At 35.3% G+C, this 18,143-nt stretch overlaps 1 protein-coding gene across 11 annotated transcripts in view; it reads right to left on the bottom strand.

Moving 5' to 3' along the window:
• The window catches only part of LOC120631345 (glycogen synthase kinase-3 beta), a 51,595-nt gene that overhangs the window by 23,059 nt on the left and 10,393 nt on the right, over nucleotides 1-18,143 (bottom strand). For 2 of the 11 annotated variants that reach the window (XM_039900847.1, XM_039900851.1), the window contains exon 2: nucleotides 4,760-4,822. The exons of 3 other annotated variants lie outside the window; for them this stretch is intronic. In XM_039900847.1, coding sequence (XP_039756781.1) covers nucleotides 4,760-4,822 — 63 coding nt within the window. Of the gene's footprint in view, nucleotides 1-1,392; nucleotides 1,395-2,527; nucleotides 2,534-4,713; nucleotides 4,734-4,759; nucleotides 4,823-4,955; nucleotides 5,233-18,143 lie in introns of those variants that run through there. 6 more of the 11 variants (XM_039900858.1, XM_039900849.1, XM_039900856.1 and 3 more) reach the window with 6 other exon arrangements.

Here is an 18,143-nt window from a genome sequence, read left to right as displayed (position 1 = left end):
GTATATTCACAACAAGCAATACCATGATAAATAAGGTTATAAAATCTTTGCGTGAATAGAGATTGCTCTGAATCGCTGTATTCATAACAAACTTTGCCTTCAATCCGACTTTTTAATACTTATTCGTGACATTCATTATCTTTTCGTTCGATGTTACGGCATAGTCACATCTACTCAGGCCACGAACTGTACGCACGATTAAGCAATACGTGTAATAACTTACGAAAGCCTAAATGAAGCCTATTATGTAGTTATAATAATAATTGTAATAACGATAGATAAATTATTAACCGTAGCGTAGTTATTAACATTCTTTTTGAATTATTAAAAAAATATCGACAATATGGGGGTAGTCTTAGTTACAGAATCGTCAAGTTGACAGCTAGTGATGTCGCTACTGGATAAACAATGACTTTAGCTGGATTCCTTGTGAGCGCGTGGTGGGTGTAAGAAACTCAAAAGTAACGATTCAAACGTCTGATGGATGACTGGTGGTCGACAAGCCAACCATGGGTCATTATTGAGTGGCAATGTACAGCTTGGCATTGACTAATATTCTTACGGTTATAAGGTAGATTCAGTATCACCATATACAAAACGTTAACTATGTAAAGGCCTCGATAGTCTAGTGTACCTATATGTAACGCGTACCACTTTTTTAAACTTCCACGATCCTTGAACCAAGCTAGTAAAAGTAAATAAAGTGCGGCTAACGATGGTCGTATCTTAATCAATGTTGATCGCAACAAATGAATCAAACATAATAATATAATTAACCTTCTCACGTCATAGTGCACCTTCGCGTTGCGTTTTTATACCAAGGCAGAGAAATGATATTGAGTAAATTGCTTCTTATTTAACGTTGACGCCACTTTCATGTTTCAAAAGAAACGGATTTTAAAGTAGGTAACTACACTATTAAAGGAATAGTGCTACTTCGTTTGTTTCGTATTTAGATTCAACCAAATAAGCAAAAATTTACGCCTTGAACCCCGTCAAATAAAGGTTACTACAATTGATGAATATCTTAACGATAATAATATTGTTAAATTATAGAATGATATTGGAAAAAGCCACTAAATAGGTCCTTGGCGGTTTCTTTCTCCCTGTGAATTGACGTCATTCAGTTGTTTCAAAGATTAGTCTAGATAATTGGACAGACAGTCAGACAGTCAATTAAGCATCATTCGAAGAATCATATCAGCTTTAGAGGCAGACATTTCGAAAGTACAGCTGGATTGACTTCATTTATACTTATTTGTAGAGATTTTTTTGTATGTAAAGTTTTTTATAGTACATTGATTACTAGCATTGCCTAAATATTGTTGGCACCCTTGAATATAAATCCTTTTTAAGGCACGCCAATATAAAACAATGATTTTTAGATAATACTGCTTCAAGCGATGGTAGTAAGTCTGCCCTGATACAAGCATAATAAAATAAAGTAAGTAAATAAGAACTAATTAAGTTTATCAGAAAATAAACCTTCTTAAAGAATCATTACATCAATCATTATCTTTGATAGCCGATCGGCGCAGCGGGCAGCGACCCTGTTTTTTGAGTCCAAGGCGTTTGTGATGAACCTGAATGTTTTTCAGTGTCTGGGTGTTTATATGTAAATTATAAGTATTTATGTACATTATTCATAAAAATATACATCAGTCATCTTAGTTCCCATAACACAAGCTACGCTTACTTTGGGGCTAGATGGCGATGTGTGTATTGTCGTAGTATATTTATTTATTATTATTACAAAAGCAGTAACGTACAACAGCTTGAATAAACGAAATTGAAATAGCAGTTAGTGAAAAAAAAAATGTTAGCATGTGTTAGCTAGCTCAAAGATTAGGTAACCTTTTCAAGCCATACATGGAATGAAGTACATTAGATAAACACGATGATAAACAAGGGTGTATAAAACTTGAGGTTGCGTCAACATTTAACAAGACTAGTGCAGGGTGTGGCTTGAACCTTTCTGTCAGACTTTGATGGATATATTGATCATGCGTTTAGTAATAAGAAACAAATTAAAGCATTAGACAGAACTAACCTAATTTAGTTTTTACGGATGGTGTGCGTGATAGCAAAGGCAAAAAATGAGTTAAAGCTCAGCTAAAAAAATACTATGGAGAATTTCCAAGCACAACCACCGCCACGCAGCCTTATTGATTACATATCTCTGTTAGAAAATCTGTCACTTGAATAAAACCACGTAAAAGAATGAAAATACTGGCACTAATATAAATTATATCATTTTTGAATCATATTTATAGAGTTCCCTACGGGCTGGCTTCGTTCGTTGAACCCTTATTCACCTGAGCTAATTCATGGAACTTAATCGTATTGGGTTTAACGTATATCTCAGCTTGCAACTCAAACCACATGAAGTTTCGCAATTACTTTTAATTTTTGGAAAATAGGTTTTTTTCGCAAATTTCTAGGTAATTTTGTCTTTGTCGTGTAACACTATTTTCTCGTATTACTACTTTTGTGGTTTGTTTGCTAAAAAGTTATTCTATCTATGTACCTAATTTTTACAAATGGGTTCTAATCTTTTGAAAGCGACCGCGAAGGGGGAGCACGCAATTGACCTACAAAGTGGAAACCTCGAGAATAGGTACGGTACAACCTACAGAAAGAAATCCAAGCGGATCCACGCAATAACAGCATTTAGCACATAAGCTCCATTTAAGTGGATTAATCTGGTTTTAGCAGACAGTGTTTAGTAGACGGCAGTGACTTTGAGTATTTATTTTTATCAAATTTCAAAATTAATGTAAACAAGAAAACATTGTGATGATTATGAAATATGGTCTACGGATTTTTTAGTCTCAATTCTTCTTTATTCACTATACAATGTGTAAATGAATACCGAAATAATGTATCTGAGTCTTATCTGTGAAATCGAAACGCAAATAGTTTTTAATTAAACCATTGCCATAGTTTTTACTGAAAGAAATCAGATACATCACATGAAAAAGTAAATAAAGTGACTCCTGGCACTTTATTTACTTACTACTACTACTACTACTACGGTGCTATGCACGTGTCGGTCTTTTATCAGGATTAGGGTTGTCATAAAAAATTAGAATGTTTTGAATTAGTTTGTATGGAAAAATAAATATGCTTTTTTTAATTTATATTTTTGCAGGGTGATTCCTTATGAAATATGTATATGCATCCTTCAATATTATTTCGTAATACGGTTACACGTTGTATAAAAGTAGTAAGTAAGTACTAATAGTGATAACTAAATTATATTCCGATCGCGTTCTGTGCTGCGTCGTGTGGCGACGGCAGATCAGAACAGTACAGGTGTCATTACGTGCGAGGAGACTACGGGAATATAACAGAGAACGAGCAGCAGCATCCACCGTGCTAATTAATACTTGTCTACTGCAGCACACCGTCTGTCAGTGTATGGGACAGTGGACTGTTATAGCGTGACATAATTGGCCTATCAAAAAACGAACTAACTGAATAACAAACTATACAACAATATGAATAAATAAATCCTAGTACGATTAATGCGCAGGTGTGCCCGTTTGTTTGTTTGTATGGCCGTTTATTTGTTTGCTACCTTCTCAAACACTGCAATCATCTTGACGTTACATTTACGAAACCTCTAGAGAAACCAAATGGTTTTTTTTTTAATAAAAATAAAAACGCAGATGCATTTGCCTTACCAGGGGTAACATATTTTCTTTTTTAGTCCAGAACATGAACCCTATTAAACTGTCTATCAAAATGAACGAAAGCTACTCTATAGCGTAAAGCAGCGTCGTTGTCAACCTTTTTTCATACCATGTTGTATTGATAGTTTTATCAATGGAAATGGTAAGAAGTATCTTCTTTTTTTACTATAAAACGATTTACACGTCAGATTTCACGGAGTTGGAAACATCTGTGTAATGCCAAGTTGCTGTATGTACAGCAACTTGGCATTACACAGCAGTTCAATACTCTCTAGTTACTCTTTGCTTAAGGATGCCATGTTTGGCAAGTTTTCTGGCTAGCTTCATCTATCTAATTATCTAAGTATATAAGTAATGTAATTAATCAGAGTTATTTTACTTACACAATTTTAAAGTACCCCAATAAATAAAGCTGACCGGAAGTAAGCAAGCACTCTCAAATACCGCAACCCTAATGCCCAATTAGGTTATTAATATAAATTTGTGTAGTATTTTAGGTCACCTACTGTTTAATAAATGCAAAAATGAAAACACTAAGAAATTATGAACACGAACACACACATGACACAAAAATTCTAATGAGTGAGATGAGATGAAATTAGGAAATGTTCAAGCTACAGACATTTAGAAGTTAGAGAATAATTTCTACGATGATAGACTTCATCCTTTAATGGACAACATTTCTTTTGCCGGCCAACTCAACAAAACCTATTATTACACAGCGTATTAATGAACATTTTTTATTATTGCTTCGAGGTATCAAAATAATCTCGTGAGATAATATAAACCTTTAAAGAGTATGCTGTAAAAAGTTTCTTGGAAAAACATTATTTTAAATACGTAAAGAATAAAGCTCAGCTTATATGTTAAAGAATAATGCTCAGTTTTTGTTGTTTTCACATAGTAATCGTTTTTGTTCAGCAACAAAAAAAATGTCATAAAGTAAATAGCTGCAAGTGATATCCTATGATAAGAAAATGTGTAACTAGAATGTAATGAAAATGTGAAAAAAACTAACATCTATTTACAGCCGAGCTATAGTGTGTGCCACATCTAGCACTTACGATGCGAGGCGGCAGCCTTCTTTTCCGAAGCCAGCTCGGTCTTTTTAGGTGTATCCACGTCACCTGCGTGCCGCGGCAAAATACAAAAGCAACATTAGAACACTGAAATGAACAAACATGTATGAAACATTTAACTAATATGATACAAGATGCATGAACCGGTGGAGCGCATTGAACACTTTTATTTTCAACTCACTGATGGTACGCCGCAATTTCTTAAAGCATGTAGAAAGGCGATCACGAGCTCGGCTTAATTGGCCACTTTTATCGCTGTCAACTAATCGTAGCAGAGATGGTTCCGAGCGGGCGGTCACCTCGCCTACGGGGCGATGGGCCATAGTTGCGGGACCGTCGGATACTCTTAAACTGTCTAAACATATTGGGCCTCCGGGAAACTCCAGTTTGGCGGAGGATCGCACACGAGCGCGCGTCGTAGCAAACTGCCGACAAATAGTGCGACACCCCGCCCCGCCCCTTGAGCAAGGCCCTCGCTAAACTCATACGACAATGAGCTATTCAAACTTCGCAAGTGCTCTCTGTTATGACTTGTACTGAGATACTTTCTAGCTTAATGAGAGACATGATCAACCATAATTCAGAACAACAATATAATTATTGTTCCATTCGAAACAAACTAATTAACTATTTTATTTATTTTATTATAAGCACTTTAAAAAATGTGCAAATAACTAATCTAAGGAAAAGATATAGCCTACCTGTAATATAATATAGTAACTCTTTTACTACTATTGAAATGGTCAAATAGCCCAATTTCCATACGCCAAGTAATCTTTAACTGAGAATTTTACTGTGGGAGAATTCTGCCAAAATTCGTCAAGTTATCTGACGACTATAAATTTACCGTAAGTAGATAAAATAATAAACTAAACGTACTTATTTAAACGAACGAACATATTTTTCTAAATAGAAATGGATACAAAGTTTAATATTCTGATCAGTCTCTCAATAATGTTAACTGCAGGGCCGTTATAATTTAATCCGATCTATTATTTAGATATAACAATTTTCGCCATATCAACCGTTTGACGTCCACTGCTGACAAGGGCTGACAAACGCGGTGTTTACAACGGCGCCGCCATTCCAACTCCTTGGGACCCCACCGTCCATCGGTTTTCCGAACTATGTTTAACACCTATTGCAACTTTAGCTTCACAACTCGTTGAGCTATGTGGGTAAATCTTGATCTTCAGATCTTCTTGTTTCTTACTTGATCACGTAGAGATACTCCGAGCATTACTTGCATAACTATTTTAGTAGAATATTAACCAACGAAACGAACAGTGGCTGTTATTATCGAGTACACGACATGTTTTATTCATATCAGGTTTGATCAGTATCACAAAGCATGCGCGCGTGTTCATCTCTTTATACTGTCGCTGATAATTTAAGTCATGTGACGTCACATATTTTCAAATCACACACTATACAAGCGTTAAAAAACTACGTAAACAAGCTCTTAATCATAAACCAGTGTAATTGTGAAACGAACTGGGCTCATTTTCCTCTACATCCACATACAATAAATAAAGAATTGTTAGGAAGTTTCATATGTTACTTCTACATTTTGACCGCGACTAATGGCTGATTACCCCCTTTTTTGTTTCAAATCCAGTCTAATAAAACAAATTTTTGCTATGCATGCATATGATCGAACTGCAGCCCCGATCCCAGTACGGCTCTATAGAACGAACAAAAAAAAACAATTCCGCACAGTAGATATAACGTAGGTTTATTAATTTTTAGTTCAAGCAGCAGTTGAGGCACTTAAAAATGATCGTTTTGCCATGTAAGGCTTTAATGGACAGAGATTTAAAAAACTCCGCATGTAATTCTATTTAAGTAAAGTATGGGTGCTAACAGGCGTTTATTTAAAGCTTTTTAAAGGTCGGCTTGAATAGTTATACACCGCCGCCGTGCCGGCCAGCTAGCTTAGGTTTTTAATTGGAGGGCAAAACTGCCGCGGTGTGCCCTTGCTTGTAACACGGCTTGAAAAAACGCTTTCATATTCCTATTCCTACTTGTATACTTTTTATTCGGTCGCAGACAAATCAACAACACTATTTACACGAACGTAAATATTATTTTTATAATATAAAATAAGTATCAAATGATCCGAGATTAAACTCTTATTTAATCGCCATTTTAGATTTATCTTTTAGAAACACTACATAATATGTTCCTTGTAAAGGAGTGATTATAGTTATTACACTATTTCTAAACAAACGTTCGTGTTAATAAAAGTGGTCCTTGCGTTTCATCTCGGCCGCTTATATAGGGCGTTTTTGGTTAGTTCGACTTTGACGCTTACAGATGACTTACAAATCCTCACTAATAAAATTATAAATGCGAAGAAATATTATTATAAATGCAAAAGAGTATTTGTTTTTTTGGATGTCTTTCTTTCACGCCTTAACTGAGCAATAGATCTACTTTATTTTTGGCATAGAGTTAGTTAAAGTAACGTGGGCTTGCATTCCCAGGAAAACCAATGGTTTCCACGGGTTTTGTAAAAAAACAACTAATAGTATTATAATAATTTAGCGTAAAATTACTAACCAATAATATTAAAACATACGTTACAGTAATTTTATTAAGTGGGTAAGCAATTGCCAGATATTTTATTTAATTGATTAGGATTTTTTTTAATGCGCTCATAATTATTATTTAATTAATAAATAGTTTTCAAGAAACAATTAGAGTTGTGTTTGATTAACAACCAATGTTCATGAATTTAGTTGGTGGTGGGTATTATGATATAAATATTTAATACGGGAACATTTCCGATAAACTTCAGTCTTCTATTAGGTTCCAGACGATGCAGAGATACCACAAGTTGTTTTAGTCGCTATGACATAAAAAATAAGATGTTTAGGTAATTAGTATGTCATAATTTTAGGATAATATATCTAAACTCAAAAATTCTACACGCATTCAATATTAATTTATTTCAAGTAGGCCTAGTTTTAAGGACATTTCAAAAGTAAAGCCAGTCTGTTTGTTGTGTCTCCACCACCGGTTCGGAAGGCAGATTCTAATGAGAAGCGCCGGCACGATTGTAGCAGATTACACTTTTTCAAAATTTTTTTACAGTTTACAAACATTGAGATGAGAGCGGAGCGGCCTGCTTCAAAGCAGCAGTCTTTAAGAAAACCATCCATGTAATCACGATTTATTAAACGTGTTTTAGCGTGGTAAATGATTAAAAAATTTCGCATGATGTAATTGCCCGACTGTTTCAATAGGAATTATAAAGTTTAGTACGTGAAATTGTGGATAAAATTTATCCTTACATGATTTCTCATCATCATCAATAGCCTATAACAGTCCACTGCTGGACAAAAGGCTTCTCCGAACGGAAGGGTTTGTCCATATTCACCAAGCAGGGCAGACGGGTTGGTGATCGCAGTAGGTAGTAGTAGCAGCACGGAAGACGCTGCTGCCCGTTCTCAGGCTGCATATTCCAGGTGTATAAGGTGCGGTGGTGAGACTTGTTTTCTGATCTACCGTCACCACACGGTAATGTCTAATGACCGTCAAATATGTAGATGCATTATTTTGTAGTCATACAGATTTCTGCACTCAAAAGTTACGTTATGTATAAGCAATAACAAACTTAAATTTGAGCCTACATCAGTAAGAGTGACCCATATGAACTGTAGTGCTAAAGCATGTTTTGTTATATTAACAGAGCGTAATACGAGTAAACATTCGTGTTCTTTCCTACTATTAAAAGGCAGGCCAATCGCTAAACATCATTGCCGATGAACTAAATCTAAAACGTACCTAGTACCTACTGTGTCACTGTACGAAGTCACGACCGAGTCAAGGATAACTAATTATTCAGCCATGGCAACTACAATGACAGTTTCATATTAGAAAACTTAATGAGATTTATTTTGTGGTCAAAACTTTGTGCACAAGCTTATTATTATTTTTTCTTGATCCCATTACAAATACGGCCTTGACTGCAGTCTTCCCTGGTGGCCAGTGATGATGCCGTCTAAGATGGTAACGGGCTAACCTGTTATAGGGGTACTGCAGTTTTATTAAACCTAATACCCCCAATTAGTTTTCTACGCGGCGTCGTACCGGAACGCCAAATTGCATAAAGGCACCTCTTTGTCGGTAAGGTCTTAACTAGCCACGGCCCCAGTCTCTCACTAGACAAAAAACAAACGTGAAACTTGCTTAGGTTATACGGGTATACCTACTCGTATACCGCAGGTAGACACTAAGAAAGCAAATTCAAAAATCTAGCCCTGACTGAAAAGGGGCTGAAACATTTTTTATTTAAAGAATACTATACAATAAGTTGTAGTTAAAATACCTATGAGAAATAATATTTTGAAAATATAAACTAATAGCTTATAGCTTACAGATACTAGAGGCAGTATCCACCCTAATGCAATACTAGGACGACTGATATAATACCTACTGTGTTCTGTGCTTTAGTATAAAGTATCATCATCACCATCATCATCAATAGCCTATAACAGTCCACTGCTGGACTAAAGGCCTCTTCTAAAGAGTGGGGTTTGCTCTTATTGTATAGACGGGTTGGCAAAAGAAAAGGACGCTGCTGCCCGTTGTCCAGCGGGGTGCACTTCATACACGCACAAAAACACTGTCTACGCTAAAATTGTTTTGTTTTTTTTTTGCCATTTCATGCAATTTTGCCAATACACCACTGCCATTGTCCAATACCTTAGGGATTGTGGTGAGGTAGTCTCAACTATATTCTGCTCTGCCGTAACGATACAGTATTAAGAATATCTGTAGATTAGCGAGTTCGCTGTGCTCATTTTAAATCAGAACAACGTCTAAACTATCTACAATAGATTTCAAGGTATGTGGACAGTAAGGCATCTTGAAATGGTAAAATCGATAAATATAATTGAGTGGAGTTACTTTGTATATGACTTTGTAGGCAGACGTTAGGATTTGTGACGAATAGGCTTATAAGAACACTCGTTACTGCGGCATAACATATACGACAATTGGATTAGAAGTTTTGGCGAAGTTAGTTGGATTCCTTGTACACGACAGGCCGCTAGTTTATTCGATACGCTTTCGCTTTCTATCTGAGTATTGTATCCGAGATTGCAACATATTTATTTTGTTGTAATTAACGCTTAGCAAATGGGTTTGAATATTAAAGTAAGGAGCTTGGTTTACCTACCGTCCGCCATTTTTATTTGCGCAAAAATCCTTTATCAATCAATATGTAAGCCAAAATATTCAAAGCTCTTTATTATTTAATCAAACACTTAAACTGTTATAAAATACCAATTAAGTATAAGTGATATGAATTCCAATACCATGAAATCCGGTCTTTTTTATCTTATACATAAATAACTATCCAGAGGTCATATTCTTACAAATATAATATTCAAATATTATTCTAAAAAAGAGATTCATTAGTTACTTACTTCAATAGTTTGGTAAATGTATCATACGCTTACCAATCTATTGAAGTTAATACAGTTCATAAATAAGACTTCCTGCAGACTGTACAGTAGAAATATTCCAACACAGTCTTCCTACAATGACTTTTGACTCCTGAAACAAAAAGAGGGGTAAAGCGTCATAGCTCGCGAACCCATGGACCTATTTTTTATTGCGGATTTTTATCTGTTAAAAACCTAACGTGATCGAGATAGTTCTTAAGTATGAAGATATGTCCGAAGGAGTTTGAAGGTCATTAGGTCATTTCATAGGTAACGAAAAAGACTTATATGTATGTCACAACACTGACTTGTATGTATACAATTTGTTGTACTGTTACTTTGATGGTATTCCCAAGATATTATAAAAACCTTGAGCTGATGCTCAGCGTAAAGTAGTCCCTCAGTAACTTCACAGTTGATATATCCTTTTTGGGGTTATTGGATTAGTCTCAACAAAGGTTGTACAATGATAATGACGAGACCCCGTGGTGGAGTAAAAACGAAAAATCAATCAGCTCTTTTTATAGGACACTTTATTTAGACATATTTTTAGCCTTCAGTGCCTAGTACAGGCAGTAAGGGCAGGACGGCCAAATATAGGCTTGTCTTTACCAACAATAACAACCGAGTATGGAAAGAAATAAAGAGGTCCAGAAGGGCTAGCATAGGCAGGAGATAAAAATTACATCCCGACAGAGCAACACTTCGCGAGACATGCAAGGAACACTACAAAGTGGCACGTATGTGTCTATCCACCCGAAGAAGACCTCTTAAGCCTCACGGGCCTTTAATAACACCAGCAACGATGCTCTTCAAGACCCGAACACAGCAATGTTGCTTGGCAGCACAAATAAGCATGGCGGTAGTAGTTCCCAAAAAAAAAACTCTGCTTCTGCTGAACTAAAACTAAAATTGTTATTCCTTGGAGGAAAATAATCGTATCTTAACCTATGCGCTACTAGTTTATCTCTAACGAGTTGCGGAGGTCAAATGTCAATCGTTGCGTATAAAAACTGGCAGCATGCCTAATTATTATTCTTGAATGAAAACCCTGGTCACATACTATTATTATGGTAAATCATAAGTGTGTTGAAAGATATTTTTACTATGCTAAAATGGCTACATCTTTGGTCCAGTAGTAAACATGCTCAACTATATTACGAGCTGCCGAGTGCGTTCTCGGGTAGAGCCAAATATTTTTCTCAAGAAACAATTAGCACGGAGTTAGAAAATACTGTCGAACGTAGTACCTTGCCTAGTAGAGCAACTTAAGCCATAAGTATATATTATATGCTCCAAAAGCCTGTGGGCATTCTCATAGGCTAATTAAAAGCTTCAGTTCATCTCATAAGTATTTTATACGTAAGCAATTGCGAAAAAGATATTGTAATATAAGTAGTTTATTTCCTAGTCACAGTCTGGGCACATGCATTGTCAGTGGAAGCCGACACCCTGTCGCATGCCGTCTTGCATACACCGACCGCTTTTGATCGCGACCAAGGCAATGTCGTAACACCAACCGACCGACATATAATAGAGGGAACCGGTCTCACCACTTCTGACGCATCATCGCGTACGTCACAAATGCGCCATTTGTTACTACGTGAGTCGAGCATTTCTGTCCGTCAAATGAACGAACTGCATACGTGCAACTTTTAATTGGATATTTAAAATACCCTTAATAACTATAAAATGTTAGATATTATTAACTTAAGATACTATTGAAATCAGAAGGGGAAAAATGTTCGGTCACCAACTAAGACCTGGTGAATTTATAGCGAACGTAAAATTTGTGGGAAAACTAGAGGCGAAGTGGAATACCGAGACTGGATTTTGTGGGACATATGACCCCCACCCCCAAACTCATAAAGAGGTGGAACAGAGAGCCATGGATAGTGAAGGGGAGAGCTGAGAGCTAAGCTCTCAATTTAAAATAGAAGAACAATATAATTATTGTAAGTCTCAACGATTAACAAGGATATCTACGCAGAACTATTGTAACTCGCCGCTTGACGTGACTATAAATAACAGGCAGATCAAGAGAGGATCATACCGGAGAAGTGATAAAAAGCCTTTATAGCCTGCTTTTTAGTCTGGACATCCATCCATCCCAGTAAAACCATCGCCTATAAACTGAGCAACCTTTCGCAGGGCATGATAGGATCACGTCTTGAGGCGTATGTGTTAAGTGCCTGTAATTACACCGGCACCGGGAATAAAAGTCGGATCGGAAAAAAGAATGGCGGTATATCTTAACCGAACATGCTCTGTCACTCAAAGCTCTACTACTACTACTAAAATATTACTAAAAATAGTTCTGTTCTTTTGCTGATGCTACTCTAACACTCAGAAACTAGTAAAAGTATGTACTTATTTCTTAATCTAATGACTGAAAACAAAGAACTAGTGAAAATCTTAGATCGAATACGTTCTTGTTAAATTCTTTAGTTCCATCGAACCCGAAAGCAATTGGAGTCGCGTGCAAAATAGAGTAACTTAGTAACAAATTACATTGTACTTTCCTATCTATAGTAATGGTTGCCTAATCAATACTGAAGTGATGACAAAAAGGTATTTCCATAGACTAACGCTTAAACTTTTTCATTATAATCTTTAACTAGAAAAGGCTTCGTGACTGACTGACAAAGAAAATATCAACCCCCAAGAAGGTTAAACGGGAAAGAAAAGGCTGAAGAAAAGTCCTTAATTTTTCAAGGAACTCTATCCACGGAACTTTGTGTCTTGGCCTTTAGTTAGAAATTAAGAAAGTTCAGTTTTCAAAAAATTCCAAGCTTGAAGGGGATTTTATGCGACAATTAGTTGTTTCCATTTTAAAATAATAAAAATACACAGTGACATTCAAATTATTTCACAAGCTTAGATATTTTGTCCAAGATAGTGCTACTTTTAGGCCTCTAAATTTAGTTTCTTTGAGTTTTTGTATAACAAAAGAACTGACGTCAATTGGGAGAAAAGTTGTTGAAATAATTTTAGGCAGAAATCCAATTCAAGACAAAGGTGCCGCCATGCTCGTACCTATATGACACGAAATGAAATTCGTTCATACAAAGAAATACTTTACTTACATATCTTACAAATAGAATCATCATCATCAGCTTATTTAAAGCCTAACTAATGGCTACAAGCTAAAGGGCTCAAGAAAAAATATCTTATAAAGCTGTAATTCAGGTTGGCGGGCCTCGGTAACATACTGTCATTCAACGATATTATTAGGATTTAGTTATGTAATGACCTGGACTGAGTGCATAGTGTGCTCTTTAATTTGCAGTTTTGCATCCAGACCACAGCAGAAGATTCGCATTTGGAACCCTCGCATTCGCATCTATCGTCATGACCAACACTACAGTGGAAAAAACTGTATTAACGCATTAATAGTTCCTTCTTTTGTCAATGTGTTGTGAATATTTCTCCGAGTTGAATAATACTACTTATACTCCTTCTTTTATCGGTTTCTACGTGACATCGTACCGGAAGGCATAATTTCGTATATTCACAATAACTTTTCCTAAATGAACGACTTCCGATCAAGTTTTGATCTTTGCAGTGCCTTTACCCCTATTGACACGTGGTTCAAGGGGATCTTCAGTGTTGATTGGTTCTTGAAGTTGTTGGCGACCGCTACAACAAAGCTTTTGACAATGAAAATTGGGGCCGACTGCGGGCCAACAAGATTGAATAATAATTAACAAATTGCAAAATGTTGATATTGGAAAAGAACAACTGCTGGTTTTCTAGCTAGATTCTTACCGGTAGTCTCTAAGTTTCGAAACGGTGGTAACATCAAAACGACATACTTGACCTTGTAAAAGTATCTAAAATAGAGAAACAAGTATCTTGTAATAATTTGTAGTTGATAGAGGAATTTTTATTTAGGCCTTGAGATGGCATTGTTTATCCCGTTTCCCATATATTATGAAGGTACACGATGTAGCCCACAAGATTCTCTTCTTACTTTACTGAAAACCGATTCAGTATAATTATCCGCAGTAAATTAGGTACTCTCGCAAAGTCCGAAGAAAGAAGCTGTAAATATCCTGTGAAAATTTGTTTTTCCTATACAAGGATTAGTGCTATTAAAAAGAGCCTCAGGCAAACATTAGTGTTTAATAATGAATTACAATAGAATTCAAATAATTTATATGTAAGTTTTAATAAGATGCAGCAATATCTAAATCGCAGACAGACTCTTTAATTAAAATTATTTGTATTAGCTTTTGCATTTCGTACATTTCTGAATAACGATAAAAACGAATAATCGCCAAGGACAAATAGCCGTAATGAAAACATATTAAGCCCATGTTTCTAAGGCCAAACTTTTTGATAATATAAGATACGGCACATATACTACGACAATACACCATCTAGACCCAAAGTAAGCGTAGCTTGTGTTGTGGGTAAATTGAAATGAAATGAAATTGAAATGAAATGAAATTGAATTGGCAATACTGACACTCTAATTTAAAACCTTAACTTATGAAGTCTATGGCTTAGATTGATTTATTACTTTTTCTATTTTCGAGCGCTAGTTTCCTATTATTTATAGTTTATTATTAGTTCCTTTGCAATCCCTTCTCGGGTTTAGCAAAAATTCGATACTACCCTACGACATAAAATATAATATACATTGTGTATCCGTCGCTTGGGCAACGTTTCAAAATGACATTAGCATAACTTAATAATTAAAATTTAATTAGTTAATTGTATACTCATTGATCAATGACCCAAAAGTTTGTGTTTGATTTTTATTACCGATACTAACGACTTCAAAAGTACGTTAATCGAATTCGTATCATAATTTTATCCATTATTTCCATCAACCATCAATTATGCAACAAACCCAATTTTAAAACTTTTCAAATAAATGAAATAAGTAGTAACGAAAAGTTATAATTTTTTTATTCTTATTTAGTTGTAGCCATAAAGGAACGGCTAAACCGGTTTTCATACCGGGAGGACTAGTGTCGCTGCAGGCTCCACAACGCGAAAGGGCAAACTGCTCATAATAATATTACTTTTTCCGTTAAAAAATTATAAGAATCCAGAAACATTGAATTAACATGTGTTTAGAAACTGGACCTATTGTTTATTTATAGACTTATTTTGATTTTGCATATTTTTGTATTTATTAACGTTATGTGAAGCTTAACAGTAAAAGCCAAATTTTTACCATCAAAGATCATCCGTGCAGTTACCTACTTGTGTCCCCGTAACGACAAACGAAATCGACTGTTATCATTGACACCACTATGGCCACACATCTTCAATGGCCCTAAACGCTTTATCCCCACTCACACACACTTAATGGTAGACACCAAAGAGTATTCAATTAGCAATGAGGTCTTCACCTAAACCATCTCAAACTCACTGGGGTTTAGTGGGTATTCTGGCTCGCTATCGCATCCTACGCTGCCTGTGAAGGTATGCGTCAATTCATTCCCCTATACGTTTTTTTTTTACCACTGAATTAACTTGTGGTTAGCGGTTTTATATAATGTTGACAGAGGATGGCACTATCGAACTGCCGCGCCGGATAGAACAGTTGATAGTCCCATTACGCGTACTAATTTAAAAGAAGGGTGTTTAACGATATTTACACAATTAAACTTTCGAATTTTCAACGAATCAGTGTTTTAACCATATGGTTCTAATTTTAATATTCCCGATAGCAAAGAGTTACGTACGTAGACAAAATTTATAAAACTGCTCTGGATCATTATCGGCACCTTATAAACAATAGTTAGTTATTACACAATAGTCGGCATAGATCTGCCAACTACGAAAAAATTAGTCCTAGTTTAACTGGAACCCAACAGCTGCCCGGATCACAACTTTTTCCCACATTTGCAAAGTAGTGGTAATAGCAGGGTGGCCCTGCTATTACCACTCGTACAAAATATGCGAAGAGTTGAAAACTCTCGCTATTCAATTATGAGTTTTGTATGAAGAAGATTTGGCAACTTGTTGAGAAAGCTGGTGAATCGCAATTGGACGCCATAAATCTATTGCAATGTTCATAACAATATGGTTGTACTAAAAACCTTATTAAAATTGGCTGATCTAAAATAATAATAACTACAAAATAAAAAAAACTCTAAAATTATAATAGATACAGTTTTTACATAGCAGCTTTCTCCAAATAATATTGAAAAAATACCCCAAACAACCTATTTAGGAATGGTTTTTTTAATTATTCCACTCATTATAATAAAAAAGCAACGTTCGAAAAGAGGAAAAGGTTTGAGTTTAGGTTTGATCTCGGATCTGAATAAACCTCGGACTTCTATTGAATCAATAAAACTGTAGTTGTAACTGCGCAGCCACTCTTGACTATCTTCAATCGGGTCATTACTCAAAATATAATTTTCCTTTAACTGTTTTACCTACACTTTGAGGAAATATCAAATTTACAAATTTTCAAAATTTACATTATATATACTATAATATATAAATCTCCTGTCACGATGTTTGTCCGCGATGGACTCCTAAACTACTGAACCGATTTTAAATTAAATTGGCACACCGTGAGCAGTCTGGTCCAACTTAAGAGATAGGATAGCTTAGATCTTTAAGTAAAGTCACAATTTTATTTTATTACAAATTATTTGTCTATAATTAATTGACAGTCACATGTTAATATATATATATACAACTATGCTCATTTAAGGCTTAGCGATACTGAATACTTTAAAAACAAAATCAAACGCAGACGAAGTCGCGGGCAACAGCTAGTATACTATAATATACGCATACAAACATAAACTCAGTCGCCTTAAGACTGATAAAATGGGCATATATTAATTTAACCATCGGCGGTATGCGTATCGCTGGTTCAAATCCTGACGGTTCTGAAATTTTATATGCATTTTAAAAGTTTATAGATTTAAACTCTAAACACTCTGCGATGCCGAGAATTTTAAGACATATGTAAAGGACAAAATCGTCTAGACACCACGTCTAGTGAGCCTAATGATATTAAAGTATTGTAGTAATTGCAGGTATTCGCAACCGCAGGCAAAATCTAGTTCAGTTTGTGTATATTTTTACACGCATAAGCCTATTATGACCTGGGTCAACGCCAGTGAGCTCAGCACTTTATTCACGTTGCGCCATCTACGTATGCCAAACCGTATATACGAGTATCTGCGGGTTAACTGGTCATATTATATGCATAGAGTATATAAAAGTTACGAGTTATATTTATATAATAATTTTAAATGGAAAGATACCTTTTTGTTAAAGACTCTCACTATTTGCTCATTTGTGTAATTTATCTGTATAATTAAGGAAGTCCGACTTCTCAAACACAGTTTATAAAAGTGCAGTAGTCAATTGGATTGTTTTTGATTGTTGTTGAATTGGATTGTTAGTTTTTACTAGATATTTTGTGATGTAAAAGATACGTAGTAGCAATGACCAGTATTATTCGTCTAAATAATAATATGGCATTGTAGAGTGAGGTACTTTTAATCGTATTGTGTAGGGCGTTGTAACATTTGTTTACATTTATGCTATGAAATGGGTCAAAAAGTTAACGCTCTGAACTACTTTGGACCTTTTTTAGGAAAATGCACCAACCTCAACGAGTTAAATGACTCTGATAATACAGTGTATACTGCACACTATATAGGTACTAATATATTGAAGTTAATAGGATAATGCCACAAAACTAAGATTATTCAATTCTTGAATTGGCCAAACTTTGAATAAGTATAACATAGTTAATAAATCTACTTAATAATAATTTAGAAGGACACCGAAACCGCTATCTATCTACTCCACTCATATCTCTTTAGGACACGAGGCCTAGCTAGTTACCTAACTATACATATATGTACACAAACCGATATAATCAAAACGCTATCGAAACCCAAAACGATATAAACGAATTCTTAGTT

Source organism: Pararge aegeria, chromosome 18 (assembly GCF_905163445.1).
Source record: "Pararge aegeria chromosome 18, ilParAegt1.1, whole genome shotgun sequence".
In the NCBI taxonomy this organism is placed as follows: domain Eukaryota; kingdom Metazoa; phylum Arthropoda; class Insecta; order Lepidoptera; family Nymphalidae; genus Pararge; species Pararge aegeria.
The sequence above is the reverse complement of the archived record's forward strand: the minus strand, read 5'-3'. Positions and strand labels throughout refer to the sequence as shown.